The sequence below is a fragment of the Artibeus jamaicensis genome, unplaced genomic scaffold (genome assembly GCF_021234435.1).
Source record: "Artibeus jamaicensis isolate MK-2021 breed Jamaican fruit bat unplaced genomic scaffold, CSHL_Jam_final contig_419, whole genome shotgun sequence".
NCBI classification, from domain to species: domain Eukaryota; kingdom Metazoa; phylum Chordata; class Mammalia; order Chiroptera; family Phyllostomidae; genus Artibeus; species Artibeus jamaicensis.
The window spans coordinates 1,051,202-1,077,227 of NW_026521824.1; the positions used below are offsets into that span (position 1 = coordinate 1,051,202).

At 39.9% G+C, this 26,026-nt stretch overlaps 1 protein-coding gene across 1 annotated transcript in view; it reads right to left on the reverse strand.

The window, feature by feature from the left end:
• Positions 1 to 1,062: 1,062 nt before the first annotated feature.
• COPS3 (COP9 signalosome subunit 3) overlaps positions 1,063 to 26,026 on the reverse strand; it is a 30,405-nt gene continuing 5,441 nt past the window's right edge. Inside the window, exons 3-12 of the mRNA XM_037163195.2 lie at positions 24,244 to 24,356; positions 24,105 to 24,154; positions 22,814 to 22,906; positions 21,143 to 21,322; positions 17,354 to 17,494; positions 14,984 to 15,157; positions 11,712 to 11,798; positions 2,594 to 2,707; positions 1,722 to 1,802; positions 1,063 to 1,391 (exon numbers count right to left, since the gene is read on the reverse strand). Of these exons, the coding sequence (XP_037019090.1) occupies positions 1,338 to 1,391; positions 1,722 to 1,802; positions 2,594 to 2,707; positions 11,712 to 11,798; positions 14,984 to 15,157; positions 17,354 to 17,494; positions 21,143 to 21,322; positions 22,814 to 22,906; positions 24,105 to 24,154; positions 24,244 to 24,356 (1,087 nt within the window). The 3' untranslated portion in view covers positions 1,063 to 1,337. The remainder of the gene's footprint in view (positions 1,392 to 1,721; positions 1,803 to 2,593; positions 2,708 to 11,711; positions 11,799 to 14,983; positions 15,158 to 17,353; positions 17,495 to 21,142; positions 21,323 to 22,813; positions 22,907 to 24,104; positions 24,155 to 24,243; positions 24,357 to 26,026) is intronic.

Consider the following 26,026-nt stretch of genomic DNA (forward strand, 5'->3'; position numbering starts at 1 on the left):
TTAAAAAAAAAAGTCTATAATTCACTACACTGATAAAAGATTTCCATTAAACGTTTTCTTTCCTAATGACAGGAATGTGTAAGTGGAAATGTAACTCATGGGCAGTACCAATTTGAGCTAGAGAACTTGAGAGTTTGGATGAGGGGTCAAACCTAGGCCTCTGCCCACTTTCATGTGTCATTGGAAGATCACACTGTCATTTGTATCTTTCTGTAAATAATGAAAATGTGATTGACTACACAAGTTGACATATTTAAAAAGTGAATGTTTCTATTGAGAAATGTTCCTTTTAATCCTCACTCATGGACAATCTTACTGATTTTAGACAGAGAGGAAGGGAGGGAGAGAGGGAGAGACATATCAGTGTTAGAAACATTGATTGGCTGCTCCCTCACACACCCCAACCAGAAACTGAACATGTGACCTAGGCATGTGCCATGACTGGGGGGTTGAACCCACTACCTTTCAGTTTTGGGGATGATGCTCCAACTGAGCCACATCAGCCAGGACAAGAGAAACATTTTTTAAGGACCAAATACTAGTTTAATATGACCACACTTTTCAAAAACTCCACCCCATTCAGGTGCTAAATCAGTAAACCCTAGCCAGAGGCATCATAATTCTATGGAGGTGGGATCGTGATCATAATCAAAATATAGCTGCGCAGCTGAAATGAAAATGTGTCTAGAAGACAATTCGGGAAGCCTGGCACCTGCCACAGAAGCAAGCCATTCTCAAGACTGTAAGTGTGGACAGCACACACGGAAGGTTAGAAAGAGTGCACCAGCATCTCTTTCATTCACAATTCATACCATCACTAAAATGCATGTCAATTCGAATCACAAAAATTAGCTTCTGCTTTATGGACTCTCCTAGTTTTCGTTTTATTTTATTTTTAAGGAAACTGATAATCAACTTTAGATCCAAATCTTCCAAAAGTTTTTAAAATCTAAGTATTTCTGTTCAAAATGTAAAAACAAACAAACAAAAAACCCCCCACAAAAAAAAAAAAACAACCAACTTTTCAGGTGGGAAAAAAAGTGATACAAAGACACATCAATGTTCGAGTACTTTAAAACAAAAAGGTAGATTTAATGCAGTAACAACATTAATCTGAGGATAAATAAATCCACAACAGACTTTAAAGTTTAATATATATATTTTTCCTTCGCAGAGAGAATGGTTTTCTGAAAGCACACAGGACTGAAGAAGCCAACACAAACTGGAATTCCCTTCTGTCCAGGTGAAACAGGTTTGGTCCTGCCTGCTGCCCTCCTAACACTTGGTACCAGACAAGGTGAGCGCTTCTCTCACTTCAATCAGGATGGCCACTTGTTTCAAGAATAACTGGATGGTTTGTTACCAGAATCATCTTCTTGTGATCCCATGCTCTGCACAGAAAGAGAATGAGACTTTATATTTGTTTGCCCTTGTCTGACTAGCACACCTGGGCCTCCCTGAGGTCAGGCCCCTGTGCCTCTGTGCATAGAACTATCCTGCTGCACTGCGTAGAGGAAGCAATTCCAGGTTCCCCCAATGTGTTCTCTAAGCAACTTCTAGTCTGTAGGCTGAAAATGTCCTTACCAGTCTCTGGGAACTTAGTGATAAAGGTTCTCAAGAACTCCTGGCAATTGAATGTTCACCCTGAAATTGAGTGAACGTTCCTCCTCCTCTTCCACCCAGCCCACTTCTCGTTAACAAGGAGAACCTGAATCAATAACCTTTTGCACAAACTGGGGGTTCACAGTGATCTCCTGGTCCATGGCCTTCAGCCGCTCGTCCAGCTCTATGCACTTCAGCATCTGTGTGACAGACACATTTAGGGTAAGGGTAAGCAGGTTTAGGTTCACGGTCCCTTGACCTGAACCCCTGGGGCTACACTGGTTTTGGAGTCAGAATTTTTGAATTCAGAAATTTAATACAGTACAAGTACAGTGCCTTACCTAGGCACTGTAGGATCCTAGATCCTAGTAGGATCTAGGGTAGCACCCCATAATCAAACACATTATCATGTGCAGTGAAAGCTAAAAAGATTCATACTAAGTACAACAAATAAAGATTATGTATCATTTCAGGTGACATTTACCATCAAATGAGTTACCAAAAAAACACTTAGTTTTTAGAATTTTTTTTTTGAATTGCAAAAGGGATTGTGGAAGCATACTATGCATCTCCTCTGTCTTCTGTTCATTTCCCTAAGCAGGGTTAAAAAACAGAGACCACCCACGCAACACCAGCTCATGTCCAGAGCCCACAGTGGCCCCCAAAGCAGCAAGGCCTCAGAAGCCACAGGGCAGCCGCTCTAAGGCCCATGGCTGCCGCCTTAGGACGGTTTTCCTCTCTCACCCTACTCCTGACACCATTGTTTTCTGACCTCCCAGCCTGGAACTCTGAGCACATTTCACCATAAAGACGGACTCTACATTAGAGGTGGCAGCCAGGTATGGATGAAATTATACTAATTATAAGATGTTCCTAGAAGCTAGTTGAGAACTACCTGTATTTAAAACTAAAATTATCTGGGAGCAAAGGGACAGTACATCAAATAAACACCTCAAACATCAATCAAAACAAACGAACACCTGGCACTCACCTCCTGGTCGATGTTGTGGAGCATGGCTGGGTTATTGTACTTCTCAGGGTTATCATGGAAGCTGACCATGCCATCCTTCTGGTTAATGCTGGCGAAAATCTCACCATCTTCTATCTACAGCAACAACAACAACAACTACATCAGGAAAACAGATTAGGCCTGAACATCTGTGAATTCACAGTGCTTCAATACAAAGAGGGGAAAGCACAAAAAGCAGTAAGTAAATACATAAATCTGTACGTGTATTTTTAAGCACCGTTTATTCATTAGGTGTTTACTGAATACCTAGTACCGTCCAGGAACCATTAGTGATGCTAGGAATGCAAAACTGACACTTATAAAAACCCACACCTTTAATGTTTAAATTGTATTTTATTTTACATGTGAGGTAAAAGTCACATAATGTCAATTAACCATTTTAAAAAAATTTTTTTTATTGATTATGCCACTACAGTTGTCCTATTTTCCCCACTTCATTCCCCTCCACCCTGCACACCCCCCCACCATTCCCCTTTAGTTTATGTCGACATGTCTCAAGTACTTTACATTCTATATTTCCCATACTAGTCTTGCCCTCCCCCCTATTTTCTACCTACCATCTATGCTACTTATTCTCTGTACCTTCTCCCCCCTTCTCCTCCACTCCCCTGTTGCTAACACTCCATGTGATCTTCATTTCCATGGTTCTGCTCCTGATCTAGCTGTCCTCTTAGTTTGCTTTTGTTTTAGGTGTGGTTGTTAATAACTGTGAGTTTGCTGTCCTTTCACTGTTCATCTTTTTGATCTTCTTTTTCTTAGGTAAGTCCCTTTAACATTTCATATGATAAGAGCTTGGTGATGATGAACTCCTTAAATTTGACCTTATCTGAGAAGCACCTTATCTGCCCTTCCATTCTAGATGAAAGCTTTGCTGGAGAGAGCAATCTTGGATGTAGGTCTTTGGATTTCATGACTTGGAATACCTCTTTCCAGCCCCTTCTTGCCTGTAAGGTCTCTTTTGAGAAATCAGCTGACAGTCTGATGGGAACTCCTTTGTAGGTGACTGTCCCCTTATCTCTTGCTGCTTCTAGGATTCTCTCCTTCATTTGAATCTTGCTAATATAATGATGATGTGCCTTGGTGTGTTCCTTCTTGGGTCCAACTTCCTTGGGACTCTCTGAGCTTCTTGGATTTCCTGGAAGTCTATTTCCTTTGCCAGAATGGGGAAATTCTCCTTTATTATTTGTTCAAATAAGTGTTCCACTGGTGGCTGTTCCTCTTCCCCTTCTGGTACCCCTACAATTTGGATGTTGGAATGTTTAAAGATGTCCTGGAGATTCCTAAGCCTCTCCTCATTTTTTTTTGAATTCTTGTTTCTTCATCCTTTTCTGTTTGGCCATTTTTTTCTTCCTTCTGGTCCACTCCCTTGATTTGAGTCCCAGTTTCCTTTCCATCACTATTGCTTTCCAGTGCATTTCCCTTCATTTCAATTAGTTTAGCCTTCATTTGTTCCTCTAATTTGTGACTAAAATCAACCAGTTCTGTGAGCATCCTGATCACCAGTGTTTTGAACTGTGCATCTGATAGGTTGGCTATTTCTTGGCTGCTTAGAGTTATTGGCTCTGGGGCTTTGAGTTCTTCTTGAGCCATAATATTTTGATCTGTGTGCGCCTGTTACACATGAGGGGCAGAGCCCTAGGTGTTCACCAGGGCAGGGCAACTCAGTCACTGGGTTGTGATGCTGTATGTGGGGCAGGGTCAAAGAGGGGCAATTGTGGTCCCCTCTGCTGGAGCCTACGTGGTCTGTCTCACTGCTCGCTCCTTTGCCTGGTTTATCTGCAAGCGAATGTGTGACCCCGGTCAGGCAGCCACCTTGCGCCCTCTTGGGTCTGCCTCTCTCAACCCCACACCTGGGATCTGCCAACCGCTGCCCGTGCGCCTGGGTTGGTCTGGCCTAGTTTTCCTGCTCGACCCTGCTCTGCCAGCTGCTGGCTCCGCCCCTCTTATCGGGCTGGCTGAACAGTTCGTTGTTGGACTTCGGTATAGTTCAATTTTCTGTGTTTTGGTTGCCTTTTTTTTTTAACTAAAACTTTGTTGTTTTTAAACTTGGTTGTGCGAGGAGGTACAGTGTTTCCACCTACGCCTCCATCTTGGCCAGAAGTAAAGGAACTATACTTTTTAAATTTTATTGCCGTTCAATTACGGCTGTCCCCTAAATTAACCATTTTAAAGTGAACAAGTCAGCGACATTCAGCACATTTGCAGAGTGCAAGCACCTCTGCTCTTCAGTTCCAAATCACTGTCGTCACCCCAAAGGGAACCCACATGGGAATGTGTGTGGGGGGGGGTGTTTAGTCACTCCCTATTCACCCATCCAGCCTCTCAGTCCCTGGAAACCACAATCTACTTTCTCCACTCTGGATTTGCCTCTTCTGGGCATTCCTATAAATGTAATCATATGTGTTTTTTGTGTCTTGTATCCCTTAGCATAATGCTTTCAAATTGCGCTTATTATCTTTAAACATTAATTTCATTATATATAACTTACATGGCCCTTGCATTTAAAAAACTGAAATGCTAACATACTTTTGTTTCGCCTCTGTAGAAACTAGTTTCTGGTCCTTCAAGAAAACTTTTCTGCCAATGCTGATTCCAAGATAGTTTCATGATCTATGCTCTTTCTTTGCATCAGTGACTGCAGGCTTATTTGATTGGTCCAAATTCTGTCCACAAAGTTAAAAAGTGACAAGCCAAGAAAAGTAGCAGACATGTATTGTTATTCCTAAAAAACTGCCCTACAGGGTGAGAACACCTAGTCCATTTGTTACCGAGATCCCTGCACTGGCCTCCCCTCTCCAATCTTGGAAGGGAGAGATGCAGTTTAATGGTAGAGCGGCCAGCCCAACCATGTCAGACAGAGAGCTGCCTCTTCAAAAAGGGAAAAGAATAGATCCAGATGAAATGCAAGCCAAGGTTCACTACAGCAGAGGCTTTTGTGATAACTAGAACTAGAAACAACCCCATGTTCATCAGATTAGAATGGAACCCTGAAAGTGCATGAACTAAAACTACATTATAACACTGTGTATGAATCTCATACTGTTGAAAAAGCAAGATCCCAGAAAGTGTATACTGTATGTTTCATTTTATAGTTTAAATAAAGCTCAAAAACAAACACAACTAAGGTAGGCTGCTAGGAGTCAAGATGATAACAGCCTTCCTAGCCAGGCGCAGGTGGGACGCTGGTACGAGGTGTCCTGGGGTCTGGTGCTGGTGACACTCCAACCAGCGAGTTATCGGTGGCACAGGTGCCTTCACTTTAGGAAAATGTAATTAACTTGTAGTTTGAAGTACTTTTCTTTATGTGGGTTATACTTCAATAAAGTGTTTACTTAAAAAATACCTAACATACAATCTGAATAGGCTTGCACCTATTATGGAAATTGAATCAATTATTAATAGCCTTCCAAAACAAAGCACTGGTCCCAGGAAGGCCCACCAGTGCATTCTACGAGACAGGCAAGGAAGCAGTAAGGCCAGTCTCTCTCAGAGAGCAGACGCAGAGGGAGCATGGCTCCTCTCAGGCCATGAAGCCAGCATCACCCTAATACCAACTCCAGAGACATTACAAGAAAACTGTACAATTTTTCTCATGAACATACATACAAAACCACTAAATGAAATACAAACGAATCCAACAATATGTAAAAAGAATTATACACCAAAACCAGGTGAACAAAGCCAGTAAAACATGAGGTAATCAATTAACGCAGCTCATCATGTTAGCAGGCTAAAAAGATCATGATCAAACCAACACATGCACAGAAAGCATTTCATAAAATCCAATATTCAGTCATGATACAAACTCCCACTAAACCTGGGAGACAGGTAAACTTCCTCAACTTGATGAAGAATATTTTAAAAAACCCAAGAGCTAATGTCATAGGGTAAGAAAATTGAAGCTTCCCCACAAAGATCAGTAACTAGGCATCACACCACTCCTTTTCAACACTGTATTGGAGCTGATACAGTAAGAGATGAAATGAAAATAAAAAGTATATTGATTGTAAAAGAAGAAACACAACTGCCTGTGTTCACAGTTGTATTTCTACTCAGAAAATGTGAAGTGTCCCCACTACTAAACACTTCTGGAACGAGTAAGCAATCACAATAAGGCTGCAGGATACAAGCTTAATCTACAAAAGCTACCTGCTTTCTTATATACCAGTGATGAACAAGTATAATTTGAAATTTAAAACAATACCTTTTACATTAGTATCCCTCTCCAACCACAATAATTAGGAATACACCCAACGAATATCTATAACATCTATCTGAGGAAAACTAGAAAAGTCTGATGAAGAAAATCAAAGAACTGAGGACTTCCGCCAAGATGGAGGCATAGGTGGAAGCACTATGCCTTCTCACACAACCAAGTTTAAAAACAACAAAGTTTTAGCAACAAAAATGCAGCCAAACCACAAAAAATTGAACTATACGGAAGTCTGACAACAACAAACCCTTCAGCCAAACCAGTAAGAGGGGCAGACCCAGCAGCAGAGCAGGGTCGGGCAGGAAAGATCCAACTGACTGATCCGGGTGGGGGACTCAGGCCCCAGTGGCAGGAAGCAGCAGAGGGAACTGCCATTGTCTCTCTCTGACCCCGCCCCACAAACCAGCGACCTGGGTGCCCCACCACCGTGAACACCTAAGGCTCCGCTCCTCATACATAACAGGCACAAACAGATCAAAACACGGAGCCCCAGAGCTGATAAATCTAAAGCAATGAAGAAATAGCCAAACTTTCAGATTCACAGTTCAAAACACTGGTGATCAGGATGCTCACAGAACTGGTTCATTTTAGTCACAAATTAGAGGAACATATGAAAGCTAAACTAATTGAAAGGATGGGAAATGCACAGGAAACCAATAGTGATGGAAAGGAAACTGGGACTCAAATCAAAGGAGTGGACCAGAAGGAGGAAAAAAATGGCCAAACAGAAAAGGATGGAGAAACAAGAATTCAAAAAAATGAGAAGAGACTTAGGAATCTCCAGGACATCTTTAAACGTCCCAACATCCGAATTATAGGGGCACCAGAGGGGGAAGAGCAATAGCCGCAAGTGGAAAACTTATTGGAACAAATAATGAGGAGAATTTCCCCAATCTGGCAAAGGAAATAGACTTCCAGGAAATCCAGGAAGCTCAGAGAGTTCCAAAAAAGTTGGACCCAAGAAGGAATATACCAAGGCACCTCATAATTACATTAGCCAAGATTAAAATGAAGGAGAGAATCCTAGAAGCAGCAAGAGATAAGGGGACAGTCACCTACAAAGGAGTTCCCATCAGACTGTCAGCAGATTTCTCAAAAGAGACCTTACAAGCAAGAAGGGGCTGGAAAGAAGTATTCCAGGTCATGAAATCCAAAGATCTATAGCCAAGATTACACTACCCAGCAAAGTTCTCATTTAGAATGGAAGGACAGATAAAGTGCTTCTCAAATAAGGTCAAGTTCAAGGAGTTCATCACCACCAAGCCCTTATCATATGAAATGTTAAAGGGACTTACCTAAGAAAAAGAAGATAAAAAAGATGAACAGTGAAAGGACAGCAAACTCATAGTTATTAACAACCACACCTGAAACAAAAGCAAACTAAGAGGACAGCTAGATCAGGAACGGAACCATAGAAATGAAGATCACATGGAGGGTTAGCAACAGGGGAGTGGGAGAAGGAGAAGGGGGGAGAAGGTACAGAAAATGAGTAGCATAGACAGCAGGTAGAAAATAGGGGGGAGGGCAAGAATAGTATGGGAAATATAGAATCTAAAGAACTGGAGACACGTGGTCATAAACTAAAGCGGGGGGGGGGGAATGAAGGTGGGAAATAGAACTGTAATGACATAATCAATAAAATATATTAAAAAAAAGAAAATCAAAGAACTAATTATTGGGTTGGAAAAAGTTCGTTTAGTTTTTTCCATATGATAGCTCTAGTAGTTTTTAGTTGTCTTCAACTTCATTTGAAACAATTTTGTTAGACTTTACTGTGACAGCTGTTCGTATCAGCACACATTCTGAAAAAACTTATCAAAACTGGTGATTTTTTGTGCAGCCATTTTAATATTGAAGGTGGAAGAAGATATGCAACACTTTCGAGGTATTATGCTTTATTATTTCAGGAAAGATAACTGAAATGCAAGAGAAGATTTGTGCAGTGTGGAGAAGGTGCTATAACTGATACAATATGTCAAAAGTGCTTTGCAAAATTTCTTGGTACTGTGACATTTTGGCTAAATAATCCTTTGCTGTGGGGGCATCTTGTGCATTGAAAAAGGTTTGGCAGCACCCTGGCTTTTACCCCCTGGAAGCCAGTAGTGGGAGATAGCCAACATATTCAATCCAAATCAATCAAGTTATTGGTGAAAATGAAAAATGTGTCTTTTATTTAACAGAAAAAATGAAATGAACTTTTTGGCCACCCCAATAAATTGAGAGCTATTTCATGTTCATGAATAGGAAGACAATGTTATCAAGATGTCGTCAATTCTTCCCAATTTGATGTATAGATTCAACACAATCTGTCAAAATCCCAGCAAGTTATTCTATACTGACAAATTGATTCTAAGGTTTATGTGGAGAGACAAATGGACACAGAAAAGCCAACATAAGATCAAGGAGAAGGACAAAGCTGGGAGACTGATGCTGCCTGACTTTAACACTTAAAAAGACAAAATAGATCAATGGAACAGGACTGAGACTCTAGAAATAGACCCACAGAAATATAGTCAATGGATCTTTGACAGAGAAGCACGGGCAATATAATGAAACAAAGACAGTCTTTACAACAAATGGGGCTGAAACAACTATGCATACAGAAAATGAATCTAGATACAGACCTTACACTTTCCACGAGAATTACCTCACATGGATCACAGACCTACATGTACAACACAAAACTAGAGAATTCCTAGAATAGAACACAGGAGAAAACCTAGCTTTGTAGACCTAACCATACGACGCAGCCACCACAGTTTCTGGTACTTACTCAAGTGAGCTTGAGCACTTACGTCCACACAGCAACCAGCACATGGATATTTATAGCAGTTTTATTCACAACTGCCAAATTTTGAAAGCAACGAAGATGTCCTTCAACAGGTGAGTGCATAAACTGTGATATATTTAGGCAATGGATATAAAAAGAAAGGAGCTATCACGCCATAAAAAGAAACTGAGGAAATTTCAATGCATACCCTGAAGTAAAAATAGCCAATCTGAAAAGGCTACATACTATATGATTCCAACTATATGACATTAAGGAAGAAGCAAAACTATGGAGACAGTAAAAAGATGGGTGGTTGCTGGGGTGGGATGAACAGGCAAAGCACAGAGGATTTTTAGGTTGGTAAAAATATTCTGTATGAGACCATAACAATGTAGACATGCCATTACACAGGTGTGGGCAAAAGGTTTAGAGTCATCTGTATGGAAAATGACATGCAGGCTAAATAAACAATACAAAAATAAACTGTGTTTCACATGCTCACAACTGTGAACCTACCTACTTTTGCCCACACCTGCACATTTATCCAAACCCACAGAATGTATAAGAGTATACCCTAATGTAAACTATGTATTTTAAGTGATGACAATATGTCAACGTGGGTTAATCAGCTGTCACTTACGTACCACTTCAGTGAGGGATGATGATAATGGGGAAGGCTATGTATACGTGGGGATGGGGGTAAATGGAAAATCTCTGTACCTTCCCCTCAATTTTGCTTGAACCTCAAAATGCTCTAAAAAAATAAAGTCTTAATGAAAAAACATCCTGCCCTCATGGATCTTACACTCTAGAGCAAGATTTTTCAAGCTTGGCAGCACTGACATTTTGGGCCAGATACTTCCTTGCTGTGTGGGTGTTCCATACACAGTAAGATGTTTAGAAACAACCTGGCCTCCACCCACTAGCTGAAAGTAGTTTCCCTGCTGCTGTGACAACCAAAAATGTCTCCAGATATGGCCAATATGCCATGGCAGGCAAAACACCTGCCAGGTTCTGCCTGGGTTGGTTATGCAGTGTTCAGAATCCATCCCCCTGCCCTTTGACTGTCCAAAGCATCCTGCAAACTCCTGTGCCCTGGCTGGTGTCAGAACTACTTGTGTCTCTTCTCACTCATCACCGAGGAGTGGGTCCCCGGGAGACCCTATGGCTTACTTACACCCTACAACCCCTGCAGGGTTAGCAAGGTGCCCTGAACAGATACTCTGAGGTTGTTGGATTTAGTTGGACAAGGTGTCTGTTTGGGACATATGTGTGATTCGAGGGTTAGGCTGAAGGGAAACCTCACTACCACAATGGAAAAACAAGTTTCGTGACTTCCAATCCTGACATGGCCGTGCATCTGAAATCACAGGGGAGACCATTAGCAGACCAACGTAGAATGCTGACTTTCCACACATGAGATCTGTCTGCCCTGAGCTGACAATATAGGTTTGTTTTGGTGGATCCACTCAGAGCCACGTATGCACTGAACAGGTAGGTAGATTACAATATACCACCTTGGTGGGTTATGATGCAGTCAGCCAAAGGATGCTTATCTAAATTTGGGGAGTGGGGAGGTATGACTAGAAACAATAAATGGGTGTGTCATGTATGATGGTCGCATCTGGCTTCTGAGGCTGTGTGCTGAGCACCTGGGCTCCTGCTCTGGCAACCTTCCCCCAACACTGCTGGATGTGTGGGAAAGCCCAGGTCTGGCTGCCGCCTCGCTGAGCAGGCCTGTGCCAGGGATGGAAGCAGTGCCTGACCCGCACATGAGTACAAGCTCAGGACCTTTTCATGGACCAGGCATGGTCCATGGTTCATGGAGTAGCACTGTTTTATGGCTCTTTGTATATCAAACATTTCAGGAGGGTTTTAAATGATGTTTACAGAAACTGAAACACCATGTAAATAATAGGATCACTATGACTGGAGAACCCCATAGATCACAAGGAAAAAATACAAAGTATCCATAGGAGTTAACTTTGGATGTTCCCCACCCTCTTTTCTTTTTTTGTATTTTCCATAATGAACCCGTTATTTTTAAGAAGAAAAAAATCCACTAATAAGTTTTATAAAAATGAAAACATACTTACCATGTGTAGCACATATTTTTCTGCCTCCTGTGGTCCAGATAATTGTACCCGACTTGCCATATCTTGTAACGATAGAGTTAAAAAGGTCTGGAATTTCAGAGTAGAATTAATCACAGGTAGAAACAACTGACAAAAGAAATTTTATTAAATGTGTACAGAGTTCTAGTAAATCATTGAAAATTTGCTTTCCATTACTGTACAAAATAATTTTTTGTTGTGAGGATGACTTGAAATTGATGAACCCAGTAGTTTTGGTCATTAGTTTTCTAGAATGGTGACTGCTAGAAATGTGTATCTTACACACGCTCTCCTACCTGCCTGAAACGACGCGTGCCCGATTACTCGCTGCGGCACTGCGTGCAAGAACAGAAGGTGGGAACGACCTGCATGCCCACCAACAGAGGACTGGTTCAGGACAGCGCATCCTCACTACATTAAGTGGCTACTATGGACTTATAAAAAAATTAGAAAGTGAGAACTGTTTATGAACTGAAAAGGAATCCAAGATACGTACATCTTTAAACATACAAGTGCATGCTAACATTGGAGTAGAAGAAAGAGACAACTACATGTGAGGGTGAGAGACAGTGGGCACTGAGAGGCGCGCAGACACTCTGGGAACACAGACAAGGCACTGGTAGCACTGGGTTGCCTCTGGGTGAAGAAAAATAGTGGCTGGGATACATGAACTGGATAAAAATTTTGTATTTTTTAATGTATTGTCAACCTATTAGCAATTAAATAAAAAATATATAAGTTCTTCAAAATGTAAAGCTAAAATGTGTAAACAAATGGAGACTAAGAAGGAAACTAAGGACATGATGAAAATGCCTGTTTCAAGAACATAATAAAAGAGATTTTTTTAAAGAAAAGCCAGCAATATTTAAAATAATGGCACTCTCAAAGCAAGACACATTAAAACTCCTATCTTGAAAAGTCCTGATAAACCAATGACCAAAAATAATCTACGTGTACTTTACTTTGAAGAATAGCACCCAAGAAAATAAAATGATTGTTAATTTTTAAAAGGTACATAAGTAGTTGAACACAAAGGATAATTCAAAAGTGAACATTCTAAATACATAGAACAAATATTGTTCTTGTTTCAAAGTAAATAGAAATTGCTACCAGATGTCTATCAGTAGAGAACTGGCTGCATAAATTAGGATCCACCCACACAGCAGACTATTATGTAGTGATATAGGTAACTGTGATACAGGCTTAAGCTGCCAAGAAAGAGGTGAAGACACATTGAACAAAAAAAAGCAGAAGACAGAATAGCATGAAGAACACGATCTCAATTACATTTAATTAGGAGTTTCTACATAAGCACATAGATAGGAGACGGAGAAGAGGAATCTTGAAAACTACCCACCGAAGCATTGACATGGAGCAGACTTAACCTGCATGGGATATCCACTAGTACCTAGCTGCCTTCTAGACCACAACGCTATGGGGTTAGGCTCTTGTCACCAGCACAGACACACAGTCTACCTGATGAGACTTCTGAAAAAGCTTTTATTTCCCAGGTTTGAATAAAAAGAGACATACACGGCTAGAAAATCCTTTGCCCCCCCCCCCCATTCTTCCGGCATAGGGATATATATAAAGCTCAAAAGTCTAATGGCCATCATCAGAGAGTTCCCAGACATGCCCTTTGATGACACTATCCCTGCCACCAGCAGCCACAAGGCCCTCCTCCCTGTCCCCAGGCAGTGCTCATCGCTCAGGGGACCCCAATCCACCAGGAGTCAGTACATGTAAGACTGGCTTTTCCTGTCTGCCTGGTCAAACTCATCCAGACCAGAAAACACTACTTTCCTACACAGACTTCTCCAAGCATAAACATATTCCTAAGGGATGAACTGAGGTGGTCGCCTGCTTCACAAAACAGGTGACAGTGATACCACCTGTTTTTGCAGTGATGCCTACTTATTAGATTTCTTAAGGTCTAATTCTTTTTAATTTTTACTTGCCTTTTTGCAATTTAACACTGTGAGGTACACCATATTTTAACCTTGGTAATATTTTGATTCTTTTACTTGCACCTCAAGTACTAGACCCAAATGGAGTACAGCTCTTTCTCAATGGCTACCTCTTGATGGTGAACCAGGAATTTCCCTAGAGTGGTGACGCTGGCATGGGGACTGAACAGAAAATTTTGTGAGAAGAATTAGGCTGCCTATTACCTTGAGTCCCTTGGACCCCAGATTTTTGGGGTCTATGGGTCAGTTGGTTTTTCTCTGGTTGACAGGTTACAGTTGTTTCTAATCTCTTTTGAGTTGCTTTCTCTTTCACACTCTTTATTTTCATCTTACAAATTAACTTTTCATAAATTCCCCAACTTCCTTATGTTAGCCAGGAAGCTGTAGTTACTCTCTCTGGAGTCCTCACGAGTTTCCTTTCCTTGTTCTGCAACCACTTGCTCCCCTGCTTTCCTCTCCCCTTGCGTGGTTTCCAGCCTGCATGACAGACTCCCAGTGACCACTATTTTCTCTGGCCCCTCAGACTGTCAAACCCATTATCCCTCCCACACCCTGTACCCAGAGCCCAGCGGCCCTTCCAGTAACACCCACAGCTATTCTTGCTTCTTTGCTGCTTCCCTTCAACCTGCTGCCACCACCAGGCAGAGGGAATGCACGGAGACAGCTTCCCCCGGTTCTCCCCAGTTTCGAATCGCTGCCTGACCAGACCACTTCTCAGGAGAAAAATCAAACCAATCTTGGATTACCCCATTCTCACTCAGTTTCTGATTCCTTGCAGTATATGCCTTCCTAGCTCACATGGGATTTCATATTTCCTTTACACTTTTCTATAGCCAAAAAACATCTGGTTATTTTAGAACTGACTTATCTTCTACAGTTCAAATGCACTTAGCTCATTCACCTCTGGCCTCAACAGTCACGGATGTCAGAGCAGCACTGTGTGCAAACAGAGGTGAGCACAGCCTGAGGCTCACAGGTTGGCCACAGGGACCACACCTGCCCTGTGAAGTTCACTGCCCACCTGCCCACAGAACTGTTAGCCTCCCTCAGGCTACCTTTCTTCTACCTGTCTTCCTCTTCACCTGTTCCTCCTCTCAAAAACCCTGCTCTAGCCCTAAAAAGACCAAAAGGTATAAACCAAACTTTAAGACACTGGTTGCGAGAGCTCCAGCCTAGAAACCCTGCTGCACTTCATCGCTGTGCCTGCCTCTTCACCACTGGGAAGGAAAAGAAAAGCGGGGAGTCCCGGAAGTCAGGAGACGGCACCTGAGGGCAGCACTTCCTCACCTTGGTTAGCCTTTGAATATTCTTCTTGTAGAGCGAGGACAGGCACTGCTTCACCAGTCCCATGTTGTTATCACGAGTAAAAGTTTCGCTGTGCTTATTTACCAGGTTGCGAAGTTCTGAGGGATTATTGGTTGAATAAACTTGTGCTAACTCATGGTAGGCATTGCTAAGTGGCTAAAAGTTTGAATGGGGTGGGGGAAAGAAATCAAATTAAAACGTTAAGAGGAGTAAAATTTGTATAGGAAGCAAAAGAAAACATGGTACTGTATTTTCAGCAAGTACATTCAATATCTTTGTAACCTAACAAATTATAACTTACCCAACGAATGCCAAGCACTTTTTTAATGATTTTTTTTCTTAGAGAGAGAGGAGAAGCATCCATCCGTTCTTCCATTTATTTATGTATTCATTTGTTTATTCTTGTATGTGCCCTGACCAGGGATTGAACTTTCTCACAACCTTGGCCTATTGGGACAATACTTCAACCAACTGAGCCACCTAGCTAGGGTTCCAGATGCCTACTTTTTAAGACCAAGGAAAGAAATTCACTATGGTGTAATTTACTGTTGAAAAAAACTTTGTGGTACAGAACAAATAACAGCAGGTGAAAGTGCACTGCATTTGGTAAAGGCATGCACAGATTTTCTTTTTCCTATCAGTGGCTTGTTTTGGTTTGTTTTTTCTTCCCTATTGGAAAGAAGGCAGAATTTCCACCCTTCTCAACTCTTTCTTGCATTCCTACACATACACACCTCCCTACGTGCAATGGGACAATCTGCTCCTTTTGCTAAGAAGGAAGGAAGTAGCAACAAGAGGACTAATGGTGGCTGCAGGCCTAATAAGAGCCTGAGTTGCTCCAGGTATTTTCTTTTATACACATTATCCTTTATTTTAAATATTAACATGGCTGGTATAGCTCAGTGGATTGAGCGCTGGCCTACAAACCAAAGGGTTGCTGGTTCATTCAATTCCCCAGTCAGGGCACATGCCTGGGTTGTGGGCCAGGTCCCCAGTTGGGAGCACTTGAGATAACCACACATTGATGTTTTTGTCCCTACCTTTCTCCCTCCTTTTTCCTCTCTAAAAACAAATCTTTTAAAAACATTAAGAAATTGGGACAGTGGTCCAAAAGAATGGGGAGTTGTCATGAGCACAGGCATAAATTGGATTCAAACCTGTATTTCTATTCTGGAAGTCTATGCCCTTTTGACAGTTTATGATATCATCATAAATAAACTACTCATACTTATGAATTATGCTATTTTATAAAAGCATTCCTTCTAAAACAGGGGACCCTAAAGGAACCATGGGTGTTCTCCAAAGTGATCTGAGAATGGCTGCCCTGAACCTGGCCTATCTCTCAGTGCTCCACAGGATCTCTGTTAACGGCCTTCTGCCTAGCCCCTGGTTTGTCACCAGGCAGCCTAGAGACCGGAGAACCACAACAGGGCTCTTAGGTGAAGGACATTTGGCTTTCTCCAACAACACAACATAAAAATCTCATCAGGCCCAACCAGTGTAGCTCAGTTGGTTGGAGCATCATGCCATTCACTGGAAGGTCGTAGGCTGGATTCCTGGTCAGGAAACGAACTTAGGTTACAGGCTGGATCCCCAGTTAGCATGCAAGAGGCAACCGATCGCTGTTTCTCTTCCCTATTGTATTCCCTACATCAGTCTTTCTCTCCCTATCTCTCTGGAATCAATAAATACATAAAAATAATTTTAAAAAATATTCTCCTCAGGAAGATTTTCAAATTGATACTCTAAAAATCTCAGTTTTGTACAGTGATAAGCAGGGTAAAATTGTTATTGAAATGACTGGAACCTCATAATCTTTTGAATTGTAAGTTTTTAAAACCACGAACATGTCTCATGTATATTTCAAAATATTTTGTAAAAGAGTTAATTTATTTTTTTAATGTGGTCCCAAAGCTGGGTCCTCGGCAAACACAAAAGTCCAGTGAGCAGAAACTGTAAGTTCATATGGAGCTCTTGTAAGATTTTCCAACACTTGGGAAATAGAGAGTTCAACAACATCAGCAATGCTTTTTCAGTATATTCGCTAAATTATAGTAAGTTTTTAAAAAACCAAGCCTTATCGGAGATTAAATACCTAAGCTATAATTATCCAGAGAAAAACTCTGAAAACATTTCTGAGAAACACTCTGTCCCTATTGGGTGATCAGAAGATGTATGAACTGGAGTGAAGCAGAGATTCTGCCAGAACTGCTGCTCCCAGCAAACATTTAACAAATGCCAGGTAATCTGAAGCTGTTGGGAGAGCTAACAAGACAACATAAATTTATAGAACTATGTACCATTCCATTTTCCTTGTGGACTTAAGAAATCAGTTTTATTTTACAAACTCACCTTAATGAATCTACCCACAATTTGAGATGTGTATTTTGGTAGCTGTTGTACTTTTCCAAGTAATATCAAAGAAACTAGAATATACTTTTTATATGATTCCAACATGATATGACTGACGGCCATAGCAGGAGTAGTTATAGCCTGAACAAGAGAAGAAGGTTTCATATGAAGTTAGCACACCACAGCAAGAAGGAACCACCACACGCATGTACTGTTTTAATTAAAAAACAGTACTTACATTAAGTGTCCTGTCTTTTAATATCTTTACTGAGATACAATTCACATACCATAAAATTCTCCCTTTTAAAGTATACAATTCAGTGGTGTTGGTATATTCAGAGCTGTGCAACTATTACCACTATCTAATTTCAGAACCTTTCCATTCCCCTGACAGAAGAAACCCACACCCATCAGCATCACTCCCTATTCCCTCCTGCCCTCTGCCCCAAGGCAACTGTTACTGTACTTTGTCTCTATGGATCTGCTTATTCTGGACATTTCATGTAAATGGCATCATAAGTATGTGGCCATTTGTGGCCGACCTCTTTCACTTAACATATTTTATAGGTTCACCTGTGTTATGGCATCAGTACCTTATTCTATCTCATGGCTGGATAATATTTCATTGTATGGATGTGTCGTATTTTACTCATTCCTCAGTTGATGGGCATTTGGGTTATCTCAGTCTTTGGCCACTATGTGTGGACATTCGTCTTTATTTCTCTTGGGTATATATTCCTAGGAATGGAACTGCTAGGTTACATGGTAGCTCTATGTTTAACAGTTTGAGGAACTCCCAATTCTTTTGCAAAGTGACCACACCATTTTATAATCCCATTGGCAATTATGAGGGTTCCAAATTCTCTACATCCCCACTAATACTTGCTAGTATCAGCAATCTCTTTTTAATCTTAGCCCTCCTAGTGAGTGTGGACTGGTGTGTCATAGTGGTTTGGATTTGCATTTCCTTGATGACTAATGATGATGACTATCTTTTCATGTGCTTATTGGCCATTTGTATATTTTCTCTGGAGACATATCTATTCAAATCCATTGCTCATTTTTAAATTTTAGTTTTTTTTATTGTTGAGTTTTAAGAGGTCTTTGTATATCCTGGATACAGGTCTCTTATCAAAAATATAACCTGCAAATGTTTTTTTCCCATTCTGTGGCTGCCTTTTCACTTTCCTGCACTTGGATTTATGAAGGTTAAGAATAACTGAAAACTATCATACCCAATCAGCCCAATATTTCATATCACCTATGTGCCAAGCACCTACAACTCATCTTTGAGATGACTCTACAGACATGGTCCCACCAGCACAGAAGGGTCCCCACTGCAACACTGCTTTCACAGTGACATAACAGAGTCAACTGACAGTTCTGTCCATCAAGAACTAGTAAACTAACTAGGCTGTGTGATATAGGAAGATTAAGATGCTTTCACCTTTGGCTTTATACAATGCTGTACTGAATTTTTTTCACTAAGTACGTCCTTCTTTTGGAATTTTTTTGAAGCAATAAAAAAATCTGTTTTACCTTTGAAATTAAGGTGAAACATCAATATACTATCTACAACTGCATGCATATCATTAAAAGACAGTGGCATGAAGGAGACTAACGCCCCGCCCTGGCAAACAGCTAGGGCTCCAACCCTTATAACAAAACAGGTGCACCAAGACAAAGAAATATGGCTCAAACGAAAGAACACATCAAAACTCCACAAAAAGCCCTGGCTGGTGTGGTTCAGTGAATCAAGTGCTGGCCTGCAAACCAAATGGCTGCAGGTTCGATTCCCAGTCAGAGCACATGCCTGGGTTGTAGCGAGGTCCACAGTTGAGGGTGTGTGAGAGGCAGCCAAATGATGTATCTCTTGCACATGGATGTTTATCCCCCTCTCTCTAAAAGCAAATAAGTAAAATTGGGGGGGAGGGGGGAGAACAAAAACAAAAAACCCTCCAGAAAAACAAGTAAGCGATAAAGAGATAGCCAACCTATCAGATGCAGAGTTCTAAGCACTGGTAATCAAGATGCTCACAGAAATAATTAAGTATGGCTGCAAAATGAAGGAAGAAATGAAGGCTATACAAAGTGAAATAAAGAAAAATATACAGGGAACCAACAGTGAAGGGAAGGAAACCAGGTCTCGGATCAACGATTTGGAACAAAAGGAAGAAATAAACACCCAACTGGAACAGAATGAAGAAACAAGAACTCGAAAATATGAGGAGAGGCTCAAGAACTTCTGGGACAACTTCAAACACTCCAACATCTGAATCACAGGGGTTCCAGAAGAAGAGGAAGAGCAAGAAATTGAAAACTTACTTGAACAAATAATGAAAGAAACTTCCCTGATTTGGTAAAGGAAATTAAGACATACAATTCTAGGAAGCTCAGAGAGTCCCAAAGAAGTCGGACCCAAAGAAGCACATGCCAATTACATTCATTACATTACCTCATCATTCATTACAAGCACATCATCATTACATTATCCAAGATTAAAGAGAAGAGACTCTTAAAAGCAGCAGGAGAAAAGGAGACAGCTACCTACAAAGGAGTTCTCGTAAGACTATCAGCTAATTTCTTAAAAGAAACCTTGTAGGCAAGAAGGGGCTGGAAAGAAGTATTCAAAATCATGAATGGCAAGGACTACATCCAAGATTACTCTATCCAGCAAAGTTATAATTTAGAATGAAAGGCAGATAAAGTGCTTCCCAGATAAGGTAAAATTGAAGGAGTTCACCATCACCAAAACCTTATTATATGAAATGTTAAAGGAACTTATCTAAGAAAAAGAAGATAAAAACTCTTAATAGTGAAATGATAACAAACTGACAACTATCAACAACTGAACCTAAAAACAGAAACAAAAACTAAGCAAACAACTAGAACAGGAACAGAATCACAGAAATGGAGATCACATGGAGAGTTATCAATAGGGAGGGGGGAAGGGGAGAATGGGGGAAAAGGTATAGGAAATAAGAATCATAAATAGTAGGTACAAAATAGACAGGAGGAGGTTAAGAATAGTACGGGAAATGGAGAAGCCAAAGAACTTGTATGTAAGACCCATGCACATGAACTAAGGGGGGAATGCTGGAGGGAAGGAAGGTACCAGGAAGAAGGGGACAAAGAAAAGAGAAAAAAGAATGGGACAACTGTAATAGCATAATCAATAAAATATACTTAAAAACTTTTAAAAAAGAAAATATAATAATTAATAAACAAGATCAACTGTGTTTTGTGTATTCACAACAGCAAACCTACTTTTGCCCCACTAATGTTATAGATCTCATTTTCAAACTCTAAGTAAACCTTCAGAATATTGTATCAAATTATGTAATATATCTTATTACATACTAGAGGCCATTACACAGACATAGACAATGATGGGAGGGACTTTTCACTGTGTACTACTTAATATCCTTTGAATTTGATTGAACCATAAGAGTGTTTTACTTACTAAAATAAAATGTAACGGCTGAATCTCTTCCCTAAATGCAAAGAAAGCTATAAAGGTCAAGAGATGTACAGAACTTAACCCAAATCAGAGAGGGTACAAGTGGCAAAGCCCAGGTTAGACCCCAGTCATAGTGCTCATCCCTCCACTGCTCCTGCCCTTCAACTTCGGGAACAGACTACCGCCATTCACATGGCCACAGAGAAATAGTCTTTGAAAGGACCTATACCTGAAACTCAGAGGTCTGGACTCCATCAGCTCCAGTTGTGCACGACTTTGATCACAAAAGTTCAGAGCAACCTGAGGGGCATTTAGAGAGATAAGATTACCTGTTCATAAAAGTAGAGTGCTCTTTCAAAGTTCTTCAGCCCAGTATAGATCATCCCTCCATAATAATAGTAACATAAAAAGTGCTTTGCATCGTAGGCGCCATTCTCTTTACAAATATCCATCATGTCCACATCCAGATATGGAAGGGCAGGCTTAAAGCATTTTGCCAGCAAACAAAGCTATAAAAAAAAAAATCGCATTAAATTGTCATTTTAATTGTACTCTAGCAAGCTTTGGCAGGAGCAAATTCATAGATTCCAGAAAGTTCCAGAAAGTATTTTGTTACATATTTTTACCTTTAATTTATTGATTAAAATGGTCTGCATGTCCAATATACTACTCTGTTCTCTTAAGCAATCAAAATTAATTAGCATTTCTTTGTAAAAGACTGACTAATCACGAGAACAAGTACTCCACAGATGAATTCAAGTTCAGCTAACACTTAATTTACCTAGCACCCATTTTGTTTGCAGATGCACACACAAGTCCTTTTTCTCTTTGCTGACCTAGTGGACTAAAAATAAATCAACATTGTGTGATGAAAAATGGAAGTTTTTTCTTTGATTATACTTTTTCAATTTCTAAATCCTTTAGGTAAGTGTAGGGAATAGTATAACAAAAAAGCGAGCATAGCCCTGGCTGGGTAGCTCAGCTGGTTGGAGCACTGTCCTGATACATCAAGGTTGCAGGTTCAATCCTCAGTCAAAGCATGCACAAGAATCAATCAATTAATGCACAGATAAGTGGAATGACAAATTGATGTTTTTCTCTTAAAAAAAAAAAAGCAAGCATATGGCAACATTTGGTATGCGAATGATGGTAACACAGGTACAAACTCTCTGAGTTGTATACTTACTATTGGAGCAGTTTATATATTTTATACTTCAATCACAAAAGTTTTTTAAAAGGATGAAAAATAAAGGAAAAAGGCATATCTTAATTGAAACTAGAACATGTGTTTGAAATCATCTACATATCTTGTTATTCTTTAAGGATACAATCCTGCCCAATAGGAACTGGTCAAACACATGTTATGGAATACCCAGCAGCTGTAAGGCACTGATATGGAATCATTGTCAAAATACATTAATTAGAAAAAAAGCAAGGTATATAACAGTTCATACAGATTATTACTATTTGTATAAAGAAAGAGAGAAAATATAGACATATTTGCTTATACATTCACAAAATATCTTTGGAAGGAAAAACGAGAAACTGCTGACACAGATTTCCTTTGAGATGTGGCAAGTGAGGCAGGGAGGCAGACTTTGTTAGATATCCACCTTTTGCCTGCCTGATTTTGAATCATGTACAACAAAATAAATTAATAACATTTTAAGGTGTAAAAAGTTACATGTGTCTATTCTCAGATTCCAAGATTCCTCAAAAAGAAAGTAACTTCAGATTTTTTTAATGTCACAAGCATCAATAACTCTGTTCTACTCACAAGTAGAACAGAATCTGTTCATCACAAGATTACTGAGAGTACAGTTTGTATCCAGGAGCTGCTGAAAATTCCTTTATTACAGAACAGATGTACTTGTATATATTCTAACTCCTAGGATCTATCAATCTCCACCAAACTGCCTTCATTTATCTAATCTGATGTCAAGCAAAGCCACATTCAACCTCCCAACTCTGATCTGGTCTACCACTTGTTGGCTGCTCACCTGGCAGAGGTCAGCGTGTATTGAGGTCAGCTGGTTTGTATTCATCTGCATCTTGTCTATGGCTTGCTTAAGGATGCCAATGCCTCGCAGGGGCTGTCAGAAATGACATCTCTTTCAGATAAGTTCTCAAAGATGGCAGCACAATGGATCTTATGTTGTCACTTACAAATAAAAAATAACACTAATTGATAGGTTCCTTTAAATAACAACATGAGGTTTCCATACTCTTTCAGGACTGTCCCAATTTAGTCAGAAAATGTTTTCTTAAGCCGTTTCTTGTGACATTTAGAATAATTCAGCACCACTGTCTAAATCATAAAGCTTTTGGCCCTGGCCAGGTAGCTCAGTTTGTTAGAGCAGCATCCTGATATGCCAAGGTTGTGGGTTCAATCCCAGGTCAGTCAGGACACATACAAGAATCAACCAATGAATGCATCAATAAGTGGAACAACAAATCAATGTCTCTCTCTCAAATCAATTTTTAAAAATTCTCAATTAAAAAAAAAAGGTTCTTTTTACAATGAAGATAATCTTCATTGTAATACTTCATTGTAATACAATGTAAAACATTGTAAAAAAGTAATACTTTCCCAACAGTTTATTATATTTACATCTAAACGAAAAAAAAATCCAAATTATTTACAACAGATGTGATCTGATTCGATGCTCAATAAACTTAATTGTGTTTAAGGGGGCTGGCATTTCCCCTTAGGGCAACATTCCCTTATATCAATTCATCTCCTGATGCTGAACTCTGTACATGTAAAAAAAAAAAAAATGTCCTATTTGTTAGAAAATACTCATTGAAGTATTTAGGATAAGGGGCATCATATCTGCAATCTACTTTCCAATAGCTCAGGAAAAAAAAGAAAGAGAAAAGGATAAGCAAGTGTGGTAAAATGTTAATTATCTGGAGAATCTAGGTGAAGGGTATATAGGAATTGTTTATATTATTCTTACAACTGTTTGTAAAGCTAAATTTACGTCATAATTAAAAGTTTAAAAAGTTTTAAAATACACCCTGGCATATTAGAACGTGCAGGACACTAGAACGGTAGTTCTAGGAACAGTCACAGCACCAGCAGCCTCCCTGAGGCACTCCTCTTCCCTGTCCCATCCTCACCTGCAGCAGGGATTAGCTGTCCTTACAGAGAAGGGGGTGAGTACTCCAAAGTGACCATATACCTAAGTGTTAGGATGCTTGGTACTAATCTGAAACCTTAACAAATTAGTTCACTGTATTTGGTAGATATTACAATAGTACTGTAAATACTTGAATAACATCGCTTACCTGTTTTCTTTCCATAAGGGCATTTGTTAGCTGATGGCAAAGCCCAGCAACTAGATACAATAACAAAATATTAAAAATATAAATGACAAAACAGACAAAATACATTCAATGGAAAATAACAAAATGTGATTTAGCTTACAAGTGTCTGTTGCATATCGAATGTGCTCCCCATTACAAGTACTGATAAAAAGCTGAACCTGTGAGAATAATGTTTCGAAGTCAGGAACACTGGGCATAGAAAACTTCACAAATCTAGAATAAAGAGAAAGAATCAATTTATCTTGATATTTCACAGGGTAAAAACACAGAAGCAACCAAGGCCACGAGTCCATCCAACAATGAGTCCCAGTATTTAAAAAAGTTAAGAAACGGAGTCTCTGAGATTCTCCTGACCTGGTTTTCTGAACAATCACAACAGACACAGAAAAAGAAGTTAAGAAAAAAAATTTTAAAAAGGAACAGCCTTCAAAAAAGAAAGTCCCTTAAATAAGGCCAAGTATCAGGTCATCCTAATACTTGTGAAGGAACTGAATATAAACTTTGAAGCAAAAATTTTTCAAAATATTTTTATTTTCAGCTCCAGTGTGGTCAGGATTGTATCACTCAGTTTAAAAACTAGCGGTTGCTTTTCCTGCTCTTAAGACAATAGGCTGACTGGGACAAGGCACTAGAGCTCCAGACCACATAGCAAGATACTATGGCAGTTACTCAAGTTAAAAATGCTGCTGGCCAGGACTTCGGTGATACTGTGGTCCATCTGGAAGAAAAAACAATCTGATGAACAGGACAAGAAGAATTAAAGGTGCTGAGAGGAGAGAGGCCTCATATGACCCATCCTGAGTCACTTGGCAGACGGTGCCTTTCAACTGTCCACAATGAATGCTCTGAAAGGGGGTTAATGTCTACGGCCATACCACCCTGAACGCGCCCGATCTCGTCTGAAAGGGGGTTAAAGGCTGGTTTGGGGGGGAGAAACCACAAAAGCTACCACCACTCAGGCATTACTTACAAGTAAATTTAAAGCTCTTTTCTTTAAAAAAAAAAATTTGAAACTAATTTCAAAAAAATAAACGAAATGGGTATTTTTGCCTAATCACAATTTCTTCTACATCTTTCAATTTGTACTTCCAGCTACATAGCAATAATCAACTAAGTGTCACCATACACCTATCACTGCACTTTCCAGTTGTCAAATGTGTCTGAAACGATCTCATTTGGGCTTCACAATAAGCCTGTAACGCAATGTGATTCCATGTTATAAATAAAAATATGAAGCAAAGGGCCACATGCCTCATAATGGAAGAACATAATTCAAATCCAGGGTACTCAGAAATAAGTTCAGGGTTTTTTCTAGGTTTCCTTTTACTGATACACATTAGTAAAACACCTTACAGATTCAAAATGCTTTCATGAATGTTACGTATATATCTCACTTGAGATATATATATATATATATATATATATATATATGGACAAAAGTAGGTTAGTAATAGTAATACAATAATCAATAAATAATACAAGGATAAACTCTGTGTTTTCGTTACTCACAACTGCAAAACTGCTTCTCCCCACCCATTTGTACATGTGAATTTATGTGTAGAAAACATACTATCGGTTCTTTAAATCAGCAAACACAGGCTGTAGAAATTGTTACCAGCCTGCGCCACCCACCAGAACTTTCTGCAATGACAGAAATGTTCTACATCTGCCCTAACATAGTAGCTCCTGAGTATCTGAAATGTGGCTAGTACAACTGAGAAAATGAATCTTTAACTCTTTAAAATTAATTTACATTTAAATAGCCTTATATAGCTAGTGGCTACAGTACTGCAGAGCAAAGCTCCAGTGGTGTCCAACATTTTGGCATCTTTGCACCACACTGGATAAAGAAGGGTTGTCTTGGGCCACTGATTAAATACACT